At 45.9% G+C, this 18,977-nt stretch overlaps 2 protein-coding genes across 7 annotated transcripts; one reads left to right on the top strand and one right to left on the bottom strand.

Moving 5' to 3' along the window:
• Nucleotides 1-1,291: 1,291 nt before the first annotated feature.
• LOC125524387 (UMP-CMP kinase 4-like) lies at nt 1,292-10,450 on the bottom strand. Of its 4 annotated transcripts, XM_048689445.1 has the most exons (10): nt 10,280-10,446; nt 9,296-9,388; nt 8,974-9,028; nt 8,741-8,858; nt 8,505-8,661; nt 8,291-8,371; nt 8,088-8,195; nt 2,157-2,228; nt 1,787-1,831; nt 1,292-1,574 (listed from the first exon to the last, which is right to left on the bottom strand). In XM_048689445.1, the coding sequence occupies exons 2-9, from the start codon at nt 9,350-9,352 to the stop codon at nt 1,823-1,825; spliced, it is 657 nt and encodes a 218-aa protein (XP_048545402.1). In that variant the 5' UTR covers nt 9,353-9,388; nt 10,280-10,446; the 3' UTR covers nt 1,292-1,574; nt 1,787-1,822. The 4 variants fall into 4 exon arrangements, with proteins under 4 accessions (XP_048545402.1, XP_048545401.1, XP_048545399.1 ...); XM_048689444.1 differs by lacking the exon at nt 1,787-1,831 and having other exon boundaries at nt 9,296-9,342; nt 10,280-10,450; XM_048689442.1 differs by lacking the exon at nt 1,787-1,831.
• LOC125524386 (protein FIP1-like) lies at nt 10,373-18,494 on the top strand. Of its 3 annotated transcripts, none has more exons than XM_048689440.1 (14): nt 10,373-10,500; nt 12,634-12,721; nt 12,963-13,071; nt 13,147-13,196; nt 13,546-13,612; nt 14,053-14,125; nt 14,756-14,811; nt 15,234-15,330; nt 15,756-15,837; nt 16,276-16,338; nt 16,501-16,560; nt 17,754-17,846; nt 17,994-18,056; nt 18,141-18,494. In XM_048689440.1, exons 3-14 carry the CDS (start codon nt 13,020-13,022, stop codon nt 18,276-18,278), a joined length of 894 nt encoding a protein of 297 aa, XP_048545397.1. In that variant the 5' UTR covers nt 10,373-10,500; nt 12,634-12,721; nt 12,963-13,019; the 3' UTR covers nt 18,279-18,494. The 3 variants fall into 3 exon arrangements, with proteins under 3 accessions (XP_048545397.1, XP_048545398.1, XP_048545396.1); XM_048689441.1 differs by lacking the exon at nt 10,373-10,500 and adding an exon at nt 10,557-10,858 and having other exon boundaries at nt 12,967-13,071; XM_048689439.1 differs by lacking the exon at nt 10,373-10,500 and adding an exon at nt 10,558-10,858.
• Nucleotides 18,495-18,977: the final 483 nt, after the last annotated feature.

Raw genomic sequence — 18,977 nt, 5'->3', positions numbered from 1 at the left:
GATCTAAAGATTTATTGGTTCAACCAAGTTACTTTTCTTAATAACATGGTGCTTAAATGGTTCAACATGTCTGTTGTCGTTCCATGCCACAAGATTTCTTTAAGTGTATTTGTATCTGTGTCACAAAAAATCAAGCACGCATGCTATGCAATTTTGCCTCTATATAAAATACACCTACCAATTTTCACATGTTCATTCTTTCTGTTTGCGAGAAGATGTCGTGTTGATTCACATATTTTTTTAAGAATGAGCAACATTATGTATTTATTATTAAAAAATAAATTAATAATTGCTGACAAATATATATGTCTAAATATTTTAAGTGGTATTTTTTCTTCATATTTACATATTGTCGAAATGTTGGTCAAATGATGTATGCCGCCAAGAACCCTTTGAATTGTGCACACGAATTTTTATCATGTATTTGTAACTATGGTATCCTCACCATCTCAGATACAGCCTATCAAACAAAGTCTAAGCCCAGCATGTCCTGACAGATACATGCTACCAAACAAAGTCTCAACTCAGCATGTCCGTACACATGCAGGCTACCAAACAACTGCAGTTGTATGTACACAGCATGTCTGTACTTAACATGTCTCGGGGGGAACACTATGACAGGATCATGCAGGCTACCAAACACATCCTAAGGTTCTTCCCTTTTTTGGCTCTAAGGTTCACCACTCGTCTGAATTCATGATAACTGAAGAGATAAGCACGGTTGCAATTGCCCCCAAAAATCTATGCGAAAAATTGGAGTTTATTTATCCACAAGTTGACTAGGCTGTGATTATGTATCTGGACTTCTGGTTCTCAATTGATTAAACACTCAATAAGTATTTTGGCGCAAATGCAAAATAATACTCAGCCTCAGCCGTGAGCAATGTTATTGCTGCTGTCCCAGCGACACCACCCACATTCTTTGCATGTTGCAACGTTGTGATTCAAATTGTAATTTTAATCTATAAGTCGTAAACATTTTTGCATTCGTCAATCCATTTCAAAAGGAAATACATAGAAATTAAGGCAAAAGAGTCAATCGACTCAACGCAATGACACATCATACCCCTATTATAGACTCCGTTTTTGGGCATTTTATCAACTGACAGACAACCTTAGGGTATATAATGCAAGTCTAGTCACCTTGTGGACAGATAACCAACTTTCTGAAATGCCCGCTACTGTGATATCAACCGTTTGAACAAAAGACATAATGCATATGGCCTAAGCCTTTTCTCTATCTTTTCCCGGAGGCCAAAAAGAAAATTGCTACTGAATCACAAACGACAAGTGATGTGGCCGAATGATTAATTGCAATCTTTTTTCCTGACAAGATATCATTAACCATGTCCATAACAAAGACTACATAACTTGACGATAGTAACGAATGGGATGGTTCGTTGCGGCAGCGAGGTGGGCACACAGGTGAACTGATATGTGCTCCAGTTCCCCTCTACTCACTAATAAAGATCAGAAATACTTATAAATCAGATGATGAACGACTATCTAGTGGCATGCTGGCAGGGTAGCGCGCCGTGAGCTCCAGCCTTTTCCTTCGGTACTTCTGGGGTCACCTGAAAACACACGTAATGGATGCCATGAGGCCACGCATGACAACAGCAGTAGTAACAGTGTATTTCATCGAGCAAGTCTGGCAAGTAGGTTTCCATCTTGCTTCATGATTACAACCCTAAGTGAGTGGCAGATGGAAATTATGACTTTTAAGTTCTCACTTTCAATGTTCAGTTGATGGAACAGAAAAAAAAACAGTTAAAAGAGCTCATACCGTTTTAATGAATCACATATTTTTGCATGAGCGCATCTATGCGGCCTGAATGAGAAGAACATATTGTTACCATTTGCAAAAAGACGGTATGTCGTAAAATTGGTATTCACATTTCATATACCAAATACAAAATAATATTACTCTATTTCTGTACACAAGGCCACTTCGTTTTTCCTGTCAAACTTTGACTTATAATTTTGGTCAACAAAATATGGGTTATATGTCATCAAAAATATATCATCAGAAAGTTCTTTGAAATGTGCGCCAAAAATATAAAGTGGCCTTGTATACTGAAATGGAGGGAGTATGTTACATCTGTGAACTTAAGAAATTGTCAAAACTTAGTCAATTGGGTATGAAATGACATTACCTTTGGGCCATAGGACTGAAAAATGGTTTTCACATCTTCAAACACCTCAAGGATTGGTTTTGCAGCATTAATCTGGTTAAACAGTGGATTGGACAACAGGTGATCAAAGTCCGTACATCAAGAAAGCATATCAGCCAAGCGCTAATGGAAGGGCATACACAAAAATAAAGTCTCGGCACACTAGAAAACTTGATATATCGGATTGTACAAATGCACCTATTTGTTCGCTACTATATATTCTCTACAGCCTCTACTGAAGGATGAGATATTCATTCCAAATTCCCAATGTCCCTGCTGAGAGTATGCCCTGTTGTGTGGCACTGGTTCACTGAGATCAGTGTATTCTATAAACTACTTCTTTTCACCATGCTCGAGTTCATGTGTGCTTATTATTGATATTCCAGGTATCACCTGCACTCAATTAGACTGTTAGCGGCTAGGGTTCTGCCCGGTCTTGGCCGGAGACAGTAGGGAAAGGAGGGGGAAGGGCGAGGGCCTGAGCGTGGCGGCCGGCGGCGAGGCGCCGTCCTGGCGCGGTGCGGCGGCGGCGAGAGAAGGAGGCGGCTAGGGTTTAGGGTTTCCGGCTCCTCTAGGAGCCAGGCAATAGAAATAGTCTTATTGCTTAATTCTCAAAATAGTCTTACAGCTCGTATATATAACCATAATCTGGAAATAAAACTAAGATAACTTGCGGGCCTAAGCCTGCCTGTTGGGCCTCCTGCGGCCATAGACCTGGCCGGTCATAACATCTCTCCCCGCCTGCGCAAACAGCTCGTCCTCGAGCTGAAAGTCGGGGTAGTGCTGGCGGAACTCCTCACGCTGCTCCCAAGTAGCGTCCTCCTCTGGTAGTCCAGTCCACTGGTAGTCCAGTCCACCGGATCAACACGTACCAGGAGCCTCGGCGCAGCTGAGCCTTCAACGCCTTCTCTGGCTCAGGAAGGAGTCCGTGATCGGTGGAAGGGCCGGCAGTGCCGCAGGTGGCTCGCCGCGGAATGGCTTGAGCAGCCCGACATGGAAGACATCATGGATCCGCGCGCCTGCCGGAAGCTGCAGACGGTAAGCCACTTTCCCAATGCGTTCCAGGATCGCAAAGGGACCGGCATAGCGAGGACCGAGCTTCTTCCTCGCGCGTGGGTCCAAGGACTGCGTAGAGCGGTGAAGTAGACGCAGCCAGACCCAATCACCCACCGCGTACTCCGCCTCGCGATGGTGGCCATCATAGTAACTTTGGCCAACTCCTGGGCCTGCAGGAGTCGTTGCTGGACCTCCGCGAGCATCTCATCACGGCTCCTCAGAAGAGCCCCGGCTACCTCGGTCCGTGCCGAGGCCGGATCAACAGGAAGGATCGGCGGGGGTGGCCGGCCATACACCACCTCAAAGGGCGTAGCACGAAGGGCGGAGTGATAAGAGGTGTTGTAGCAGTACTCCGCCCACGAAAGCCAGTCCACCCATGCGCGAGGGCGATCACCTGTAACACAACGCAAATACATGGCAATCACCTTGTTAACGATCTCAGACTGGCTGTCCGTCTGAGGGTGGAAGGCGGTGCTCAGGCGTAACTTCATGCCCGCCAGCCGGAAAAGGTCACGCCACACGTGTCCCGTGAACACGGGGTCCCGATCACTGACGATCGAAGAAGGGAACCCGTGGAGACGGACAATGCCATCGAAGAAGGCCCGTGCGACAGATGCCGCTGAATATGGATGGCCAAGCGCGATGAAATGAGCATACTTGGAGAAGCGGTCGACCACCGTGAGAATGACGGACTTGTCGCCCACCTTGGGGAGGCCCTCGATGAAGCCCATGGAGATGTCCGCCCAAACCTGAGATGGGACCTCCAAGGGCTGAAGCATGCCAGCCGGCCGTAGAGTCTCCGTCTTGTTGCGCTGGCACGTCACACACGACCGTACCCAGTCACGGACCAGGGCACGATCACCGGGAATGTAGAAGTCGGCGCGGAGACGATGGAGCGTCTTCTGCACTCCCTCATGGCCTGCCGAGTGAGCGAGGCGCAGCACCTGCTGGCGAAGATCGTCGTGCGCCGGAACGAAGACCCGGCGCCCATGGAGAAGCAGGCCATCGGCGAGGCGCCACGGCTCCTCCAGCTCTCCCGTCGCCAGCTGCTGCTGTAGGAGGAGGGAGTCGGCCACGGCAGCGGTCGCCCGGCGAATGTCGGCGTAGAGGGCGAAGGAGGGCCTGGTGATGATGCAGAAGGCCGCCCCCTCCGCCGCACCGTCGTCCACATCGGCGTCACGCCGAGACAGGGCGTCGGCGACGGCGGTGTGGGGGCGCCCCGCCCGGTACTCGACGGTGAAATCAAAGCCAAAGAGTTTACTGATCCATTGGTGTTGGGGAACCGTCGAGAGCCTCTGATCCAGCATGAACTTGAGGCTGTAATGGTCCGTGCGGATCCGGAAATAGCGACCCCAAAGATAGGGCCGCCAATGGCGTACTGCCTGCACCAACCCAATGAGCTCATGCTCATACGCCACCAACTTGAGATGGTGTGCGGCAAAGGGGCGGCTAAAGAAAGCGAGGGGTCCCTCGCCCTGGTGTAGGACCGCACCGAACCCCGCATCGGAAGCGTCGCAGTCGACGGTGAAGGGAAGGTCGAAATCCGGCATCTGCAGTACGGGTCCCGTCATGAGGGCCCCCTTGAGGGCCTCGAATGCTGAAGTGGCCTCCGCATCCCAAGAGAAGGCGTCGCGATGGAGGAGACGCGTGAGCGGGGCCGCGATGAGGCCAAATTCCCGGATGAACTTCCGGTAGTACCCCGCGAGGCCAAGGAACCCGCGAAGAGCCCGCGGAGACTGCGGGATCGGCCAGGCGACGACGGCCGCCACCTTGTCGGCGTCCATGGCCACTCCCTTGGCCGAGATGACGTGGCCAAGGTAAGCGACCGAAGGTGTCCCGAACGAGCACTTCGAGCGCTTAAGATGAAGATGATGCGCCCGAAGCTCGTTGAAGACGATGGCCACATGCTGGAGGTGCTCTACCCAAGAGGCGTTGTAGATAAGAATGTCATCAAAGAAAACGAGCACAAACCGACGTAAGTAGGGCCGGAGGACATTGTTCATCAAGGCCTGAAATGTCGCCGGGGCGATGGAGAGGCCAAAGGGCATCACCAAGAACTCGAAGTGGCCGTGATGAGTCTGAAACGCCGTCTTGGCGATGTTGTCTGGATGCATGCGCACCTGATGATACCCCGACCGGAGGTCCAGCTTGGTGAAGAAGCGCGCCCCGTGTAGCTCGTCGAGAAGCTCATCGACAACCGGAATAGGAAACTTGTCCTTCAATGTGAGAGCATTAAGGGCGCGGTAGTCGATGCAGAAATGCCATGTGCCATCCGACTTACGAACAAGGAGGACCGGTGCTGTAAATGGGGACGTGGAGATGCGGATGATGCCGGCGGCAAGCATGAGTGCACACTGCCGCTCCAACTCGTCCTTCTGCAGCTGTGGATACCGGTAAGGCCGCACGGCCACAAGGGCTGATCCCGGAAGGAGGTGAATACGGTGGTCGTAGATCCGGGCCGGTGGCAGACCCTGTGGCTCCTCAAAGAGATCCCGGTGCTGCTGCAGGAGCCCGTCCAAGAGCGGATGCTCGGCCTCCGTGGTCGCCACGGCCAGCTGAAGAGGGGGCGCGTGTGCGGCCCCCCTAATGCCCTCCCACCGAATGCGACGACCCAAACGCCAGAAGGTCATCGTCAGTGCATTAAAGTCCCAAAGGATAGGACCCAACGTGCGCAAGAAGTTGACGCTAAGGATGAAGTCGAAGCAGCCCAAATCGATGCCGGCGCAGGTGATGGTGAAGTGCTCGTCGCCGATAGTGATGGGCACATCGCGGGTGAGCCCGTGGCAGCGTAGACGGTCGCCATTAGCGACAGTGACCTGCAACTGCTCCCCTCCGGCCGGTTGGAGCGCAAGACGCCGCATGGTGGCCTCCGCAGGAAATTATGCGTGGAACCTGGTGTCCAGGAGGGCCACCAGGCGCTCGCCATGGATCATGACCGGTAAAAGCATCGTCCGTTCATCACGGATGCCGGCCAGCGCGTGAAGGGACACCACTAGGGCGGTAGCCGGGGCCGGTGCAGGTGCCGCTGCGGGCTCCGCAAGAGTCGGGGCGTCAAGGTCAGCCTCCAGGGTGTCCTCGGTCTCGTCCGTCATCTCTAGGTAGAAGAGGCGCGGGCAAACACCGGCCCGGCGCATAGGGCGCATCGCAGTTGAAGCACAGGCCCAAGCGCCTACGTTCCAGCTGCTCCGCCTGAGTGAGGCGCCGGAACGGCCGCGTCAGGGCCGGGGTAGCGGCCGGGGAGGCGGACGGCCCCCACGTGGCGCGGATGGCCGCGTCGACGTCAAAGCCTGGGCACGCTGCTCGAACGCCCGCGCATAGTACATGGCCGTCTGAAGGTCTTGTGGTCCCTTCATCTCGACGTCCACGCGGATGTGGTCGGGAAGGCCGCCGACGAAGAGCTCCGCCCGCTGTAAGGCTGTCACACCCGGTGCGTGGCACGCTAGAGCCTGGAAGCGGTCGGCGAAATCCTGCACCGTGGAGGTGAACGGTAGGCGGCCCAACTCGGCCAAGCGGCTCCCGCGTACCGGTGGTCCGAACCGAAGAAGACATAGCTCGCGGAAGCGATCCCACGGTGGCATGCCGCCCTCGTCCTGCTCGAGGGCGTAGTACCATGTCTGGGCGGCCCCGCGGAGATGGTAGGAAGCCAGCCACGTGCGCTCGGACGCGGGCGTGCGCTGTCCACGGAAGAACTGGTCACATTGGTTCAGCCAGTTAAGCGGGTCGTCCGAACCGTCGTACGTGGGGAAGTCGATTTTTGCGAACCAGGGCGGTTGCCGGTGTGGCGTGCCCGGGCCCACTGCCTCGGTGGTACGGAGGGCTGATGACAGCGCCCGGTCTAGGGTGGAAGGCCCGGCGTAGTGCCCTGTGACGCCCGACGCCTCGGGCTGCCACTGGACCCCTGACGGCGGTCGGGCCTCCGTGGGAGCCGACGGCGGCCCGTGGATTGCGGCGGCGCTGGGGAAGGCGGCGGTGATGGTTGTTGGATGGGAAGGTGCGGCTGGCCCTGGCCCGGCGTGGTGCCGGGGGCGGAGGAGAGCGGCGCTGATAGGGAGGCCGTAGTACCCGGCGACGCGGCGGCGGTGGTGGAGGAATCGATGGCAGCGGCGGTGGGGGAGGCGTGGGGGGGCGGCGGCGGCGATGGTGGGATTGGCGGGGAAGACATGGTCGAAATCTGGGTATCTGATACCAAGGTGTTAGCGGCTAGGGTTCTGCCCGGTCTTGGCCGGAGACAGTAGGGAAAGGAGGGGGAAGGGCGAGGGCCTGAGCACGGCGGCCGGCGGCGAGGCGCCGTCCTGGCGCGGTGCGGCGGCGGCGAGAGAAGGAGGCGGCTAGGGTTTAGGGTTTCTGGCTCCTCTGGGAGCCGGGCAATAGAAATAGTCTTATTGCTTAATTCTCAAAATAGTCTTACAGCTCGTATATATAACCATAATCTGAAAATAAAACTAAGATAACTTGCGGGCCTAAGCCTGCCTGTTGGGCCTCCTGCGGCCATAGACCTGGCCGGTCATAACATAGACCCTGAACTACAGGAGCATTTGCTAGACATACTAAAAAATTCTACAGCATGGCTCTTAATAATTTATGAAAAGTCGATACATAAGGCTGGTAACAATGAACTGTTCTACAGAAGAATGACATATGCTTTTGCACTCAAAATCATACCCCTTCTTAACCTAGCATTTGAATCATAGTAGATAGTACTCAACTATATGTAGCTGGATTGTACAAAAATACTGAATCATTTCCTGGTGACGCGTGGCTATCTTAAATCACAACAAGTATTTATGTGACACTGTGAAGACTAAGTTGTTGTGCAGAAGCGTGTCATATCCTTTTACATAAAAAAAATGGATATACCTTCTTAACCTTGCCCTTAGAGTCATAGTACTGAACTACAGGCAAACTTGATTCTTCAAAAACTCTGAATCTTTTCCTGATAGTCTCAATGTTATCGTCAGCTCTTCCCTGCAGTTGATCAACAAAAGAAAACAATGTTAGAAACAATGAAGAGATCATGTCACATACAATCCAGCAAATAAACATAAGAGATTAAATCTAACCTGATTGCGACCCAGAAGACGCCTTACCATCTCTTCCTCAGAACAGTCGAAGAATAGCACAAACTCAGGAGATATTTTTATCTGCAGTAATGTATAATAACTAAAGGTCGTTAGCTTGCTTTTAAAACACAAAAGGAAAAGGTCAAAGTACCAACTAATTTTGAAGTTAGGAACTCTATTATTTTATAGAAGTCCGAAAACAAAGTGGGCTTACAACATTCTCAAATGACAGACGGTTTTCTTGATTCCTTGGAAATCCATCAATGAGGAATTTGTCATTTTCACTTTTTACCATTGCTTCTTGTAAGAGCTTTACGGTTATCTCAGATGGAACAATTTTCCCTTCCTTTATAATGCTGTCAATCATGGTTCTGTAGGGGAGAAAAAAGCCAATTAAGCGTTATTAATAAAATAAGGAATATAACCTCTGGAGTCGAGCAGGTTTGTTACCCATTCTCAGAACCAGACTTGATTTCTGAGCGCAACAGCTCTCCAGCACTAAGATGTGTAAATCCGAAATGCTCCACAATATTGCTACATTGTGTACCTTTTCCACTTCCAGGACCACCTGTGGTTTTGCATAAAATGAGAAGCCATGAATTGGCAGCAGCATAGGTACTGACAACAAGCTCATTTTCCACTATGAAGAAGTTGGAGCCATCGTTACGGAATACAGAAGTTACCTAGAACAAATGCAACTGCAACTTTCTTCCCAGCCAAGATATTCGCAGCACCATCCTGCAAATACGAGCAATTCAATCGATCAAAGTAAGAATGTGAGGATTTAATCCAGGATTAACTTCACTGGTAACACTGAAAATGGAATCAAAATTTAATATAACATTGAGATTGAGGGTACCTGCCTTACATATTAAAGAGCATGCATAACATAAGTGTCATGTACAGTTTTAAACTACAAAGCAATGGGATACATAGATGAAGACTCGAAAGTAATCCAGGAATCCAGTAACAACTGCAAGTTGTACCCTAACGTGAAAAACATACCTCCTGCTCGGCGACAGGCACTGAAGCATCCACGGCTGTGCTCATTGCTGCAAGCATTCCATGACTCAGCTTGAGCAAGCAATGGATAATAAACTTTGGATGGCTCAGCAGAAAAGAGGGAAAGTGTCAAGACTCTACTCTACTGTAAACTGGCAGTGCATTAGAACGTAGCAAAATTAAACTAAATAGTTAGCAAGAAGGGTGATGAACTTGCAGTTTCCTTTATTTCCATGCTTTCAAGATTTGAAATGCTAAACAAATGAGGCCATAATTTTGCTTCAGCTGCAGTAACAGTATATAGACAAACTATCTTACCACATTGTACCTACAGCTTTTCATTTTTCATCATGATTTTCCCTTAGATTTCTTGATTCATAGCTCTGATTATAAATTGCGCACGCAAATGAGCTATCAATGTTTCAAAACAGAAAAGTTGACATTCACAGTCCTGTACGCCAACACTCTTTCTTCAGGGTTGAATTAGCCTACGCGTACGCGATACATTAGCATTTTATACACAATCATCGCTGTGCATAAAGTCACTCTTGGCCACTTATATTTGGCATTACTTATGCAAACCATATGTCGCTCATCCTAAATATTGGACTGCTGCTCTGTAACAAAGTACCGAACACAAGGCAACAAAAATGACGGCAACCACTCCTAGATGTGGCCAGTGGCACACAACCCTCTGTTAATTGATTATTTCTTGGTCGGATCCACACGGCTCAGTGCAGGAGATCACTCCACCAGAACCTAACCAGTAAGCCACTGGAGGCCTCTGTTAGAGCAACTCACTATTTTGGGTGAAAACTTTTCCCCAATAAACAGAGCCAATTTAGTGGCTAAAAGCATCCATGAATCCATCAGGCAGACAGGCAACCAGACCTAGCCATGGAGTTTATTTTGATCTGCCGCTTCTACTCTGTAGGCTGGAACAATCAAACCGGGATGAGAAGTGTGGCAGAGCAGAGAGACACGTACCCTACTTGTCGAGCTGGGCGGGTCGCTAGAAGTGGGTCCAATCGGCGAGAGTGGTGCCAGATAGCAGCACCTGCCTAGGAGGAGGACGGAGAGGGAGGCGCGGCAGCGAAGGGAGGAGCCGAGGAGGTCGGCGGTGACGGCGACGGCGGCGGCGGCGAGAGGAGTTAGGAAAGGAACCGGCTGAAAAAGTGGCCGCACGCGAGCCAGTTATGGCCAGCCAGGTGCCTCAGCAGACCGTCTCCTAGCCGTTGGATTGCGATCAAACGGTTGGCAAGGGCCAACGGGGGAACGGTTCCGCGGTGGAGAGGGCCCACCACGCCTCTCGCCGTTTTGGGTTGTCTTCCTCGGCGCCGCCGCGCCGCTACCCCCACTAGAGTCCGCACTAGTCTAGCGTGGTCTAGGCGGCTGCTCGTCGGCCGATCGTCTACCCGATCCGACTCCGGAGTGCTGGGAGGGGGCGCCACGCTGACGGCTCCAGCCGCGGCGTCGGCGGGCGCAGGCGGCGGAGGAGATGGCGCACGAGCGGCGCGGCGCGGCGGCGTCGTCCGCGGCTGCACACGACGCTGCAGGGGAAGCGCTGTGAGTCGCTGCAACCCTGCTGGCTCAACCATAGCTAGACGCTCGCTCTAATCATGCTTGTGGCGGGGGGATTCGATCTGACCTCAGAGATCCGCCCCCGTAATCGCGCCATGGTACTTGTAGGACATGCCAGATCCCTGATCTGATCTTGTAGCCCCTCTTCTAGGGTGGAATCGTATCATAGTTTGCTGAATTCGTGGACAGCAACCTGCCTCTGCTCTGCTCCATGTTTTGCATATGGTTTGCGAAGCTCTCTGTGAATTCGGTCAGTGTGATTGGGACGGAACTGAGGGCAGTCCGTGTGTCAAATGGTGTATATCATCGTTTAGATACAATACAAGCTCATGTGCTGCCTTTTCATGCAGCTATGTAGTGTGATTAGAAATTAAATGCATATAGATTATTATTATTATTATTATTATTATTATTGTTCTACTGTATATTTTGATTGGTTGTGTGCAAATCACAAATTGTTGGAGCTTGGGACAAGACACTGTATCTATATGTAGGTGCAGCTTTCGTCTCTTTCTTCATTAATTGCCTTTCACCTCAGCTTCAGTCCTATAGTTTAGAACTTGATACAGCTGATGGTGGAGAATCAGGACTGCCATAAGATCGGTGTGGCATTGTGAGTTAGTTGCCCCCTCGGTGCAGAGTTTGATTTGTTTGGCTATTTCATGACCCATTAGTGTGAGGGAGGCACCAGTTGCATGTCCATGTAGCAATTCTGAGTTTAAGGTAGTCAACCACCTTGATAGTCTGTGTGATTATTGTGATGATGCATGATATACGATTTGGTTTGATGTAAGTACATGAATATATGATGGTATCTTGTCTAAATCTAATAAGTAAATAAATAGCGGCAGTTTTAGACTTTCAGTCTGTATCTTTCTTTTGTTGAGAGACACAATTACTTTGCATCGATGATAGAAAAGAACGCTCTATGAACAATACTTAGATAAGGCATACCCCACAGCACGCTCACACAATCACTAAAAAAATGAGCTGTTGCATGAACAACAACATACTGCGTAAAGGAGCTATTTGAGGAAAAGAAACTGTAAATGATCTTCATATAAGTTCACCTATATTGGTTATAAATTTTGAAATTATGTTTTGTTGGTGGCCATTTGTGTTAACATTTCATCAAGAGAAGCAAATTTGTAGTGATTTACTGAACAAAAAGATCTTAGTCTATATCGTAGTTTTGTTTTTAACGTTCAGGTTTGATAATTGCAGTGATCACACAGGGCTCTCCAGTGGTCCTGGTTTTTCTGTGATTTGTTGTTTTCCATGCACAACACTTTTAGAACGCAATGACAGTGCTGTCATCTTTCATACAGCGTCTTATTTTCCATCGTAGTTTAGTATTCTCTCTTTTATTGACATTAACCTTAGTTTTCCTTATACTTGGTACATTTCATAGTGCAATTGCAATGAACATACGCCTCACGATATTTTCCCTGAATGTGTTTATGTTTCGTAAAAACTCTTCCAATCATGTCTTACTTTTTTATTACAGTCTTTTGCTTTGTCAAGCCACAGCAGCAGGATTTATGTTTTTCCATTTTTTGTGTGTTTGCTTTCTATGCTTTTTACGTATGCCAGTATGCCACTATATCAGAGGTGCCTAGTTTTCTGAATACAAACATCACTAGTACAAGGATAAGCATAAATAGCAACACCAAGTATTATATGATATGCATTTAATTCATTTCTTCTTATGTTGATCTGTTGTTGCAATCTGATTTCCTCCTTTCCTACCATTTCTCCAGATTTGTTGACGTAGTACATGAAGCCCCTCTATCTGGTCAGCGGCAGCCTCGAAGCATAGTTGGTGGCACTCTGTACTGTATCTTATTGGCAAGTGAATATTTGCTAGGGTTCCATTATTTTATTAATAGTTGTAGACCATGTTATCTTTTCTTAGTTTGCTGGAGAGACCTTTGAAACATGTTTTTACTTCATCTTACTTTATATTTAGCCAGGAGAATATATGTACTTTATGTCTGCTAGTCCCTTTCACTCCTTTAATTGTGCTGTTGTTTTTCCTTTCCCCCTTGCGGTTTCTGGCAGCTGTGATTAACTTCTTCTTCTTCTCTAGGCAGGTTATGCTGGTGTTGTCATAGCAGCTCCATGGATATTTGTTCTTATACCAGACATGATCCTTCCGTTGCTATGTAGCTGCAATGTTCTGCTTCTAATTATTACAGGTTCTTGTTTAATTTACTGGTTATCTATACTGGTAGATTTTCTATGGAGTAACCTCTAACAGAAATTTGCTGCAGGTATATTCCAACAATATTGGGTCCATCAGGTCACAAAAGTGCGACTACAGGTACGTCACGAAATAAAAGAAAGAGAAGGTCTTTATGAATTCTTTGTCAGCGCAAATAGAGGCTCTACACATTAATATTGCCGACGATGTGTAATTTCAAAATGAAAAGGCTATCAACCATCAGTTTGTAGCCATGAACCATTCACTGTTACGGTTTGCTGTGACTAAAGTCTGTTCATCAACCTTTGTTTTAAGTCATGGCTAAATGTTAACATATTAGCTCTGTAATGTTTACTTGTTGATATAGTGCTCGAGCTTTATAATTCCTTGGATCTAATTTTATGTTAGTTGGGATCTTTTATTGGTAGTGTTATCATACCATTTACCAAGCTTCATCTTGTAAATGCAGGGCTACTATGATTTAAGCCAAAAATTGAAGCGCATTGCTCGAGTTCCATTTGCCGCTATTGCTTGCGGTAAGTATTAGCTAACCAATGTGTCCTACGGAGTATCTGCTATGTTCTGATGCCAGCACCTACCATTTATTTCTTTAAACCTTCAAGGAGAATTATTGTACTAAGAAACTGCTATCCTTCTGATCTGCATTGCATTTTGTAGTGAATATGTTGGTACCTGGGTTGTTTTTACCTCGGCCTGGACATTATGTGGTAGAATCTATACTGGTTTGGCTGTTATTATGTTTCTGCATCTGCTGATTTGGTAACACGTTCATGCTAGTTGCTGGTACCCCTAAATAGAACTAAAACCACGACACTTATTTTGGAGTGGAGGGAGTATAATATTGTTATTTCTTTTTATTTTAAATTTTACATTAATTATTTGGAGTAAAAACAACATGTTTGATCTCTTTATGCAATTATAGTGACGAATTATTTTGTTAAAAATATGGTTGCAGGTACTGCCCTATTGCTCTTAATTCTAGTTTGGCAGCCTCAAGTAGAGGTATTATCAATTTCAGTTTTGCTCAGGTACAGTTCTTCTGTTGAGTTGAGTATAAGCTTTCCTTAAGTTAACCTTCTAATAATATAAAAGGTTAAGATGACCATAAGCTGCATTCTGTAAATAAAAGCATTATTGGTATCTTTAGGATGAAAAATGTATGGAATGCATTTGCATAGTTTATGCCATTTTGAGGTGGAGGTTTAGTATTCTCTTATGCTGATATCATGACATGTGAAGCTCTTGGGTTATTCAAGAAGTTCAAGGTTTATTATAGGAGCGTGTAGGGTACAGTAAATATGGTTATAATTCTTTAGTGCACCTGGTCTTACGTGCATATTGAACTTTACTTTTAGATTATTATCATCACTCTGGTGGAGTAAAAATGATTAAGTAGGCAAGCTACACAAAAAATACTTGTATTGCTTATTTTGTTAAATTCAGTGCATTGCCCTCAGCAACCTCAAAGCCAAGTAAATTTCTGGACCTTATGATACATACTGACGTATTATATCTTTCTGCCTTTAATGAAATTTCAGTACGCATATGCTAAATTGGTTTCTTATTTAGCGGGATACTGTGACTGTTCTGCTTTGGTTCTAAAGAGAAATGAAACACTCCTATGTGATTTTTAATGCTATCACTTTCTAATTATGCAGGATTGCACTAGTTGTTGAAGTGATATCCGCCGGATGTTTCATGAGCTTATACATAGGTGGATTCTGTTGTGTGGTTTATCTATTTTATTTTGTGTATGTTTCAGCCAGCATAAATTACTAGTCATTTTTCGGTAACTTTTTGGGCTTGACTTCCTTTAACTGTTTGTGGCCATGTAGCGTTGGAAAGTTCATTAACCGTCTTCCTAGATTTTTAATTCCTGTCAACAATTAACTTTGTTTTTCCTTGAATCACAGTAGACAGTAGATCAAGAAACATGCAATAGGCCTTACTTACCAGATGGTAATTCTGCATATTTGTTCATTAATCATTAATTACATGGTGATTCCACATGTTGTCTCATTAGTTATTAAGGGTTCTCTGACTTTTGTTGGGTCGATAGCTCCCAATCATTTCCTGCAAGCAATTAGATGACATTTTGTAATATTATGTCTGTATTTTCTAAATTTTGATATGCAGGGCACATCCATAAATACAACTCTTTGAATGAGCAGCCTGACATTCTACGGCCACTTTATTCTGCACTGCAACCATCTAGTTCGCTGGAAGAGATAAGGTACAATATATTTGTTGCTTCATTAATAATCACATGGACTTAATAAGGTAGAATATAGTATCACATGGACTTGATCTGGTTTACCTAATTATATTGGTTGTGTATTTTTTTCTTGGCAAATACTAACTGCATATGCAAATGCTTTTCCATTTTAGTAAAAAGCACATGTATTTTAACATCTAAAAATTGCTTCATAGGAGTATACTCCTATCTTTGCATGTACAACTGTCTGTTCTTTCACTGAGTGCCACTACTTCCAATTATTGTGTGTTTGCTTTTACGTAGAGAAGAGGAGCTTTGTGGTAATGCTTTGAATATCAAAAAATAGAAATCAATGCCATTTTGAAAGCTTGTAGCCATCAGTGAAATCAATTCACATTCCTGTCATTTGACCTTTCTGGGTTGATACAATAATATATTTGCAGGTACTATGATTCTCGTCTGTCTGACCAACAAATGGCATTGCTCCAGTACCAGAGGGAGAATATTCATTATCTGAGTGAAGAGGTACTTGGAATAGTTCTTTTTTTTTCATGTACTTGATTAGCAACTGCATTTACTGGCCATGTTTATTTTCCTCAATTATGTTATTATCACAGAATAGTAAAGTACTCCCTCTGTCTATTTTGGGATGGAGGGAGTAGTAGATACGATAATATTATTAAAGAGAAAGATTTTCAACTCTTGTCCTTACAATATACATGTGTTGTGATTAAGACTGTTACTCATTTGGCATCATTGATCATTCCTTTTTTCTTTCTAGATACTGGCTGGGCACAGCACACCGTTGCAGAAAGTGGTTAATGGCATGTGTTGTAATAACTTTTGACATTTTACAAAGTAGAATAGTCAATGCATTACATGCCACGAACAAATTCTGATTTATGCAATTAGAATAGTGGTGTTGTGTTGATTGATTAATGTGATTTTTTTTTTCTACATCAGGTGCTTAGGTTGCAAGAAAGCTTAAGTAAGTACCATAGAAGTGTTGCTGCCAGCACTCCTCAGGTTCAAATTAAATCTACCGCCAAACCTTTCCCTCCCATCCGTTGAATGCTTAAGCAGACTAAAAACTGCTCAATGTTAATTATTTGTAAATCAACCTGCTTAATGTTGGGTGAATCGGTGCATCATGATTTAGTATTTATGTTTCTTATCATATTTCTCCAGGTTGATCTTACTCATCTTTTGGCATCTCGTGATCAAGAACTTCGTGCACTGTCTGCTGAGGTAATTACTCTCGGCCAACCAGATATTGCGCACTATGCATACGGCAGAGGTGGTATCAACACCTAAAAATATTTGGTGTGTTTGAACTACCTTTTCTACATCACTTTATTTCGTAACTGCAAAGTAGCAGTTATTTCTGAATTAAGTGAATGGTGAGGTTGGTTGTTGAGTGTCAGTGTGTTCCACCACTTGTGTCAGACCAATCTGTAGGATATATACTTGGCGGATAATTTGCTCTTTGTGCCTCTGTTCATACTCTAAATGTTAACGAGCAGGGGCGGAGGCTTTGTAGGGGCCAAACTGGGCCATGGCCCGCCTAGGAATTTGAGAAAATAATTACCTATGCATCTTCCATGCCCAGCCCACCTGCAGTCCAGAGCAGGACTCACATACGCTCAGCCTAAGTAGGCAGCGCATCCCCATCCTCTCTCCCCGTCTCGACCCAGTTCGGCCCGTACCAGCAAAGCGGAGCAGGGAGCACACGGGCAAGCGGGACTAGGGCAAAGCCGGCAGCAGAGGTAGAGGAGAGGAGATGGCGTCCCTGTCCTTCACCGGCGCCAAGTTCAGTGTAAAAATACGATCTTGGGCTGCTTTTACTCTTACGATTGGATCCTGGGAGCTGCCGTCTGTAGATTCTTTAGGTGTTCTCTATTTACTTGAAGCCTGCATGACTTAGCTGTAGGTTGGTTCAGATTAGCTTACATGATTTACTTCTCCAATGTTGGATAATGATTTGACTACCCAGATGCTAATCAGTAGCCTCACGAATCTTTTGTAATCTTAGCACAATCCCATGCTTGAAAAGTTCAGCTTAGGATTTGAAGGTGCTGCAAAAGTTCTCTGTCTACTTGTTTTTTAGTTAAAAAAGGGCACTTGCAGATTGATTTTTGTTGATGCCTTGTGGAGAAAGGACCATCTACAATTTGGTTGACAGACTACTTCGTTTACTCAATACTGTTCCAGTTTCTACGGCGAGTGTTGAACATGCATTTTCAGTCCAACTTTTTTAGTTTGGCCCGTCCAGCTTTTTCTTTCAAGCTCCGCCACTGTTAACGAGACTTCGACTTGGATAAGTACAGTGCTGGGCGAACAAGAATACTCAAGTTATTCTTCGTTAGCTTAAGGATATGTAGATCATACTTTTCTGTTAATACTCCAGCATGGACTAAATACTTTGCTCATCTATCATTTAGATGAATCAAGTGCATTCGGAGCTTCGTGTTGCTCGTGGTTTGATTGCTGAGAAGGACTCAGAGATCCAGCTCATCCGTGGGAAAAACAATCAAGTATGTTACCGTTCAGTTTTGTGTGTTTGTCTGCAAATTTTGCAGTAGTCAGATAATAGTTCCAAGCCGGTTCTGGCAAAATATGCATGACTCCTTGTAAGAGGAAGCAAAGCATTATTTGTTGATGCTGAACATGATAAAATGCAGTACGTCGAAGAAAACGAGAGACTAAGAGCTATCCTTGGTGAATGGAGCACTCGAGCAGCAAAGGTAATCATGAATGATAGAACCTGATGTTGGTTTTAACAGAAGCATTTCCCTTATCATCATCTCGTTCACGTGTGTACTCGACAGCTTGAGAGAGCGCTCGAGGCTGAGAGAGTGTCCAACATGGAACTGCAGAAGAACCGCGCAAAGCTCAGACGCCAATCAACCAGGGAGAAAATACCTGACATTCCTCAATCAGAGAGTTCCTCCATAGGTGTGCTCTAGCTTATGTGATTGTGTCAGCAGTTTTTGTGTAACAATCCATAGGTGAACTTTGTGGCGTCATGTGAAGATTTGAAACCTTCAAACCTCGGAGATCAGTTACGTACGTAGTTGTAGATTGAAGTACAGTAGGAATGAGAAATGTTGTATGCTGGCTGTATGGGAGCACTTGTAAATATGCAGTACTATGATTAAAAGTAGAACGGTGCGGTTTCTGGAGCTGTGACGTTTTCGTGCCTCCTGGGCTCTATGTAGCCTGTTGTTTTCAAATAAATTATGAATGTCGCATTTAGAAGTTACAAAAAGGTTCTGATTTTTTTTCTGCATATACATACATATCTGTAAAATTTTAAGAAAATAATGTTAATTTGTAGCCCACAAGAAGAAAGAATTATTATTAATAAAACTGTGCATACATACTATTAGTTCGCATCTAACTGTACAGGCTCTATAATTGTTTTTGAAACAGAGGCAAATGGCGTGCCTCATTCATTACTCAAGGAGTTTAGAGTGCATGCAGGTTCTATAAAAGGCATTTGTGAAGTTTCTGTCAACTCAGAATTTTCCTGATATATCTTGAGTTGTTCTTCACTTGTTCCAAACAGCCCATGTTTTCTCAAGAAAAAAAAATGCCTCATGTTCTAGCATTCCCGCCTTCTCATTTTTGCCTGTATCTCGGTGAAGTAATGAACCCTTATGCAG

The sequence above is a fragment of the Triticum urartu genome, chromosome 7 (assembly GCF_003073215.2).
Source record: "Triticum urartu cultivar G1812 chromosome 7, Tu2.1, whole genome shotgun sequence".
Classification (NCBI taxonomy): Eukaryota; Viridiplantae; Streptophyta; class Magnoliopsida; order Poales; family Poaceae; genus Triticum; species Triticum urartu.
Note: the sequence above shows the minus strand (reverse complement) of the source record. Positions and strands in the feature narration are given on the sequence as shown.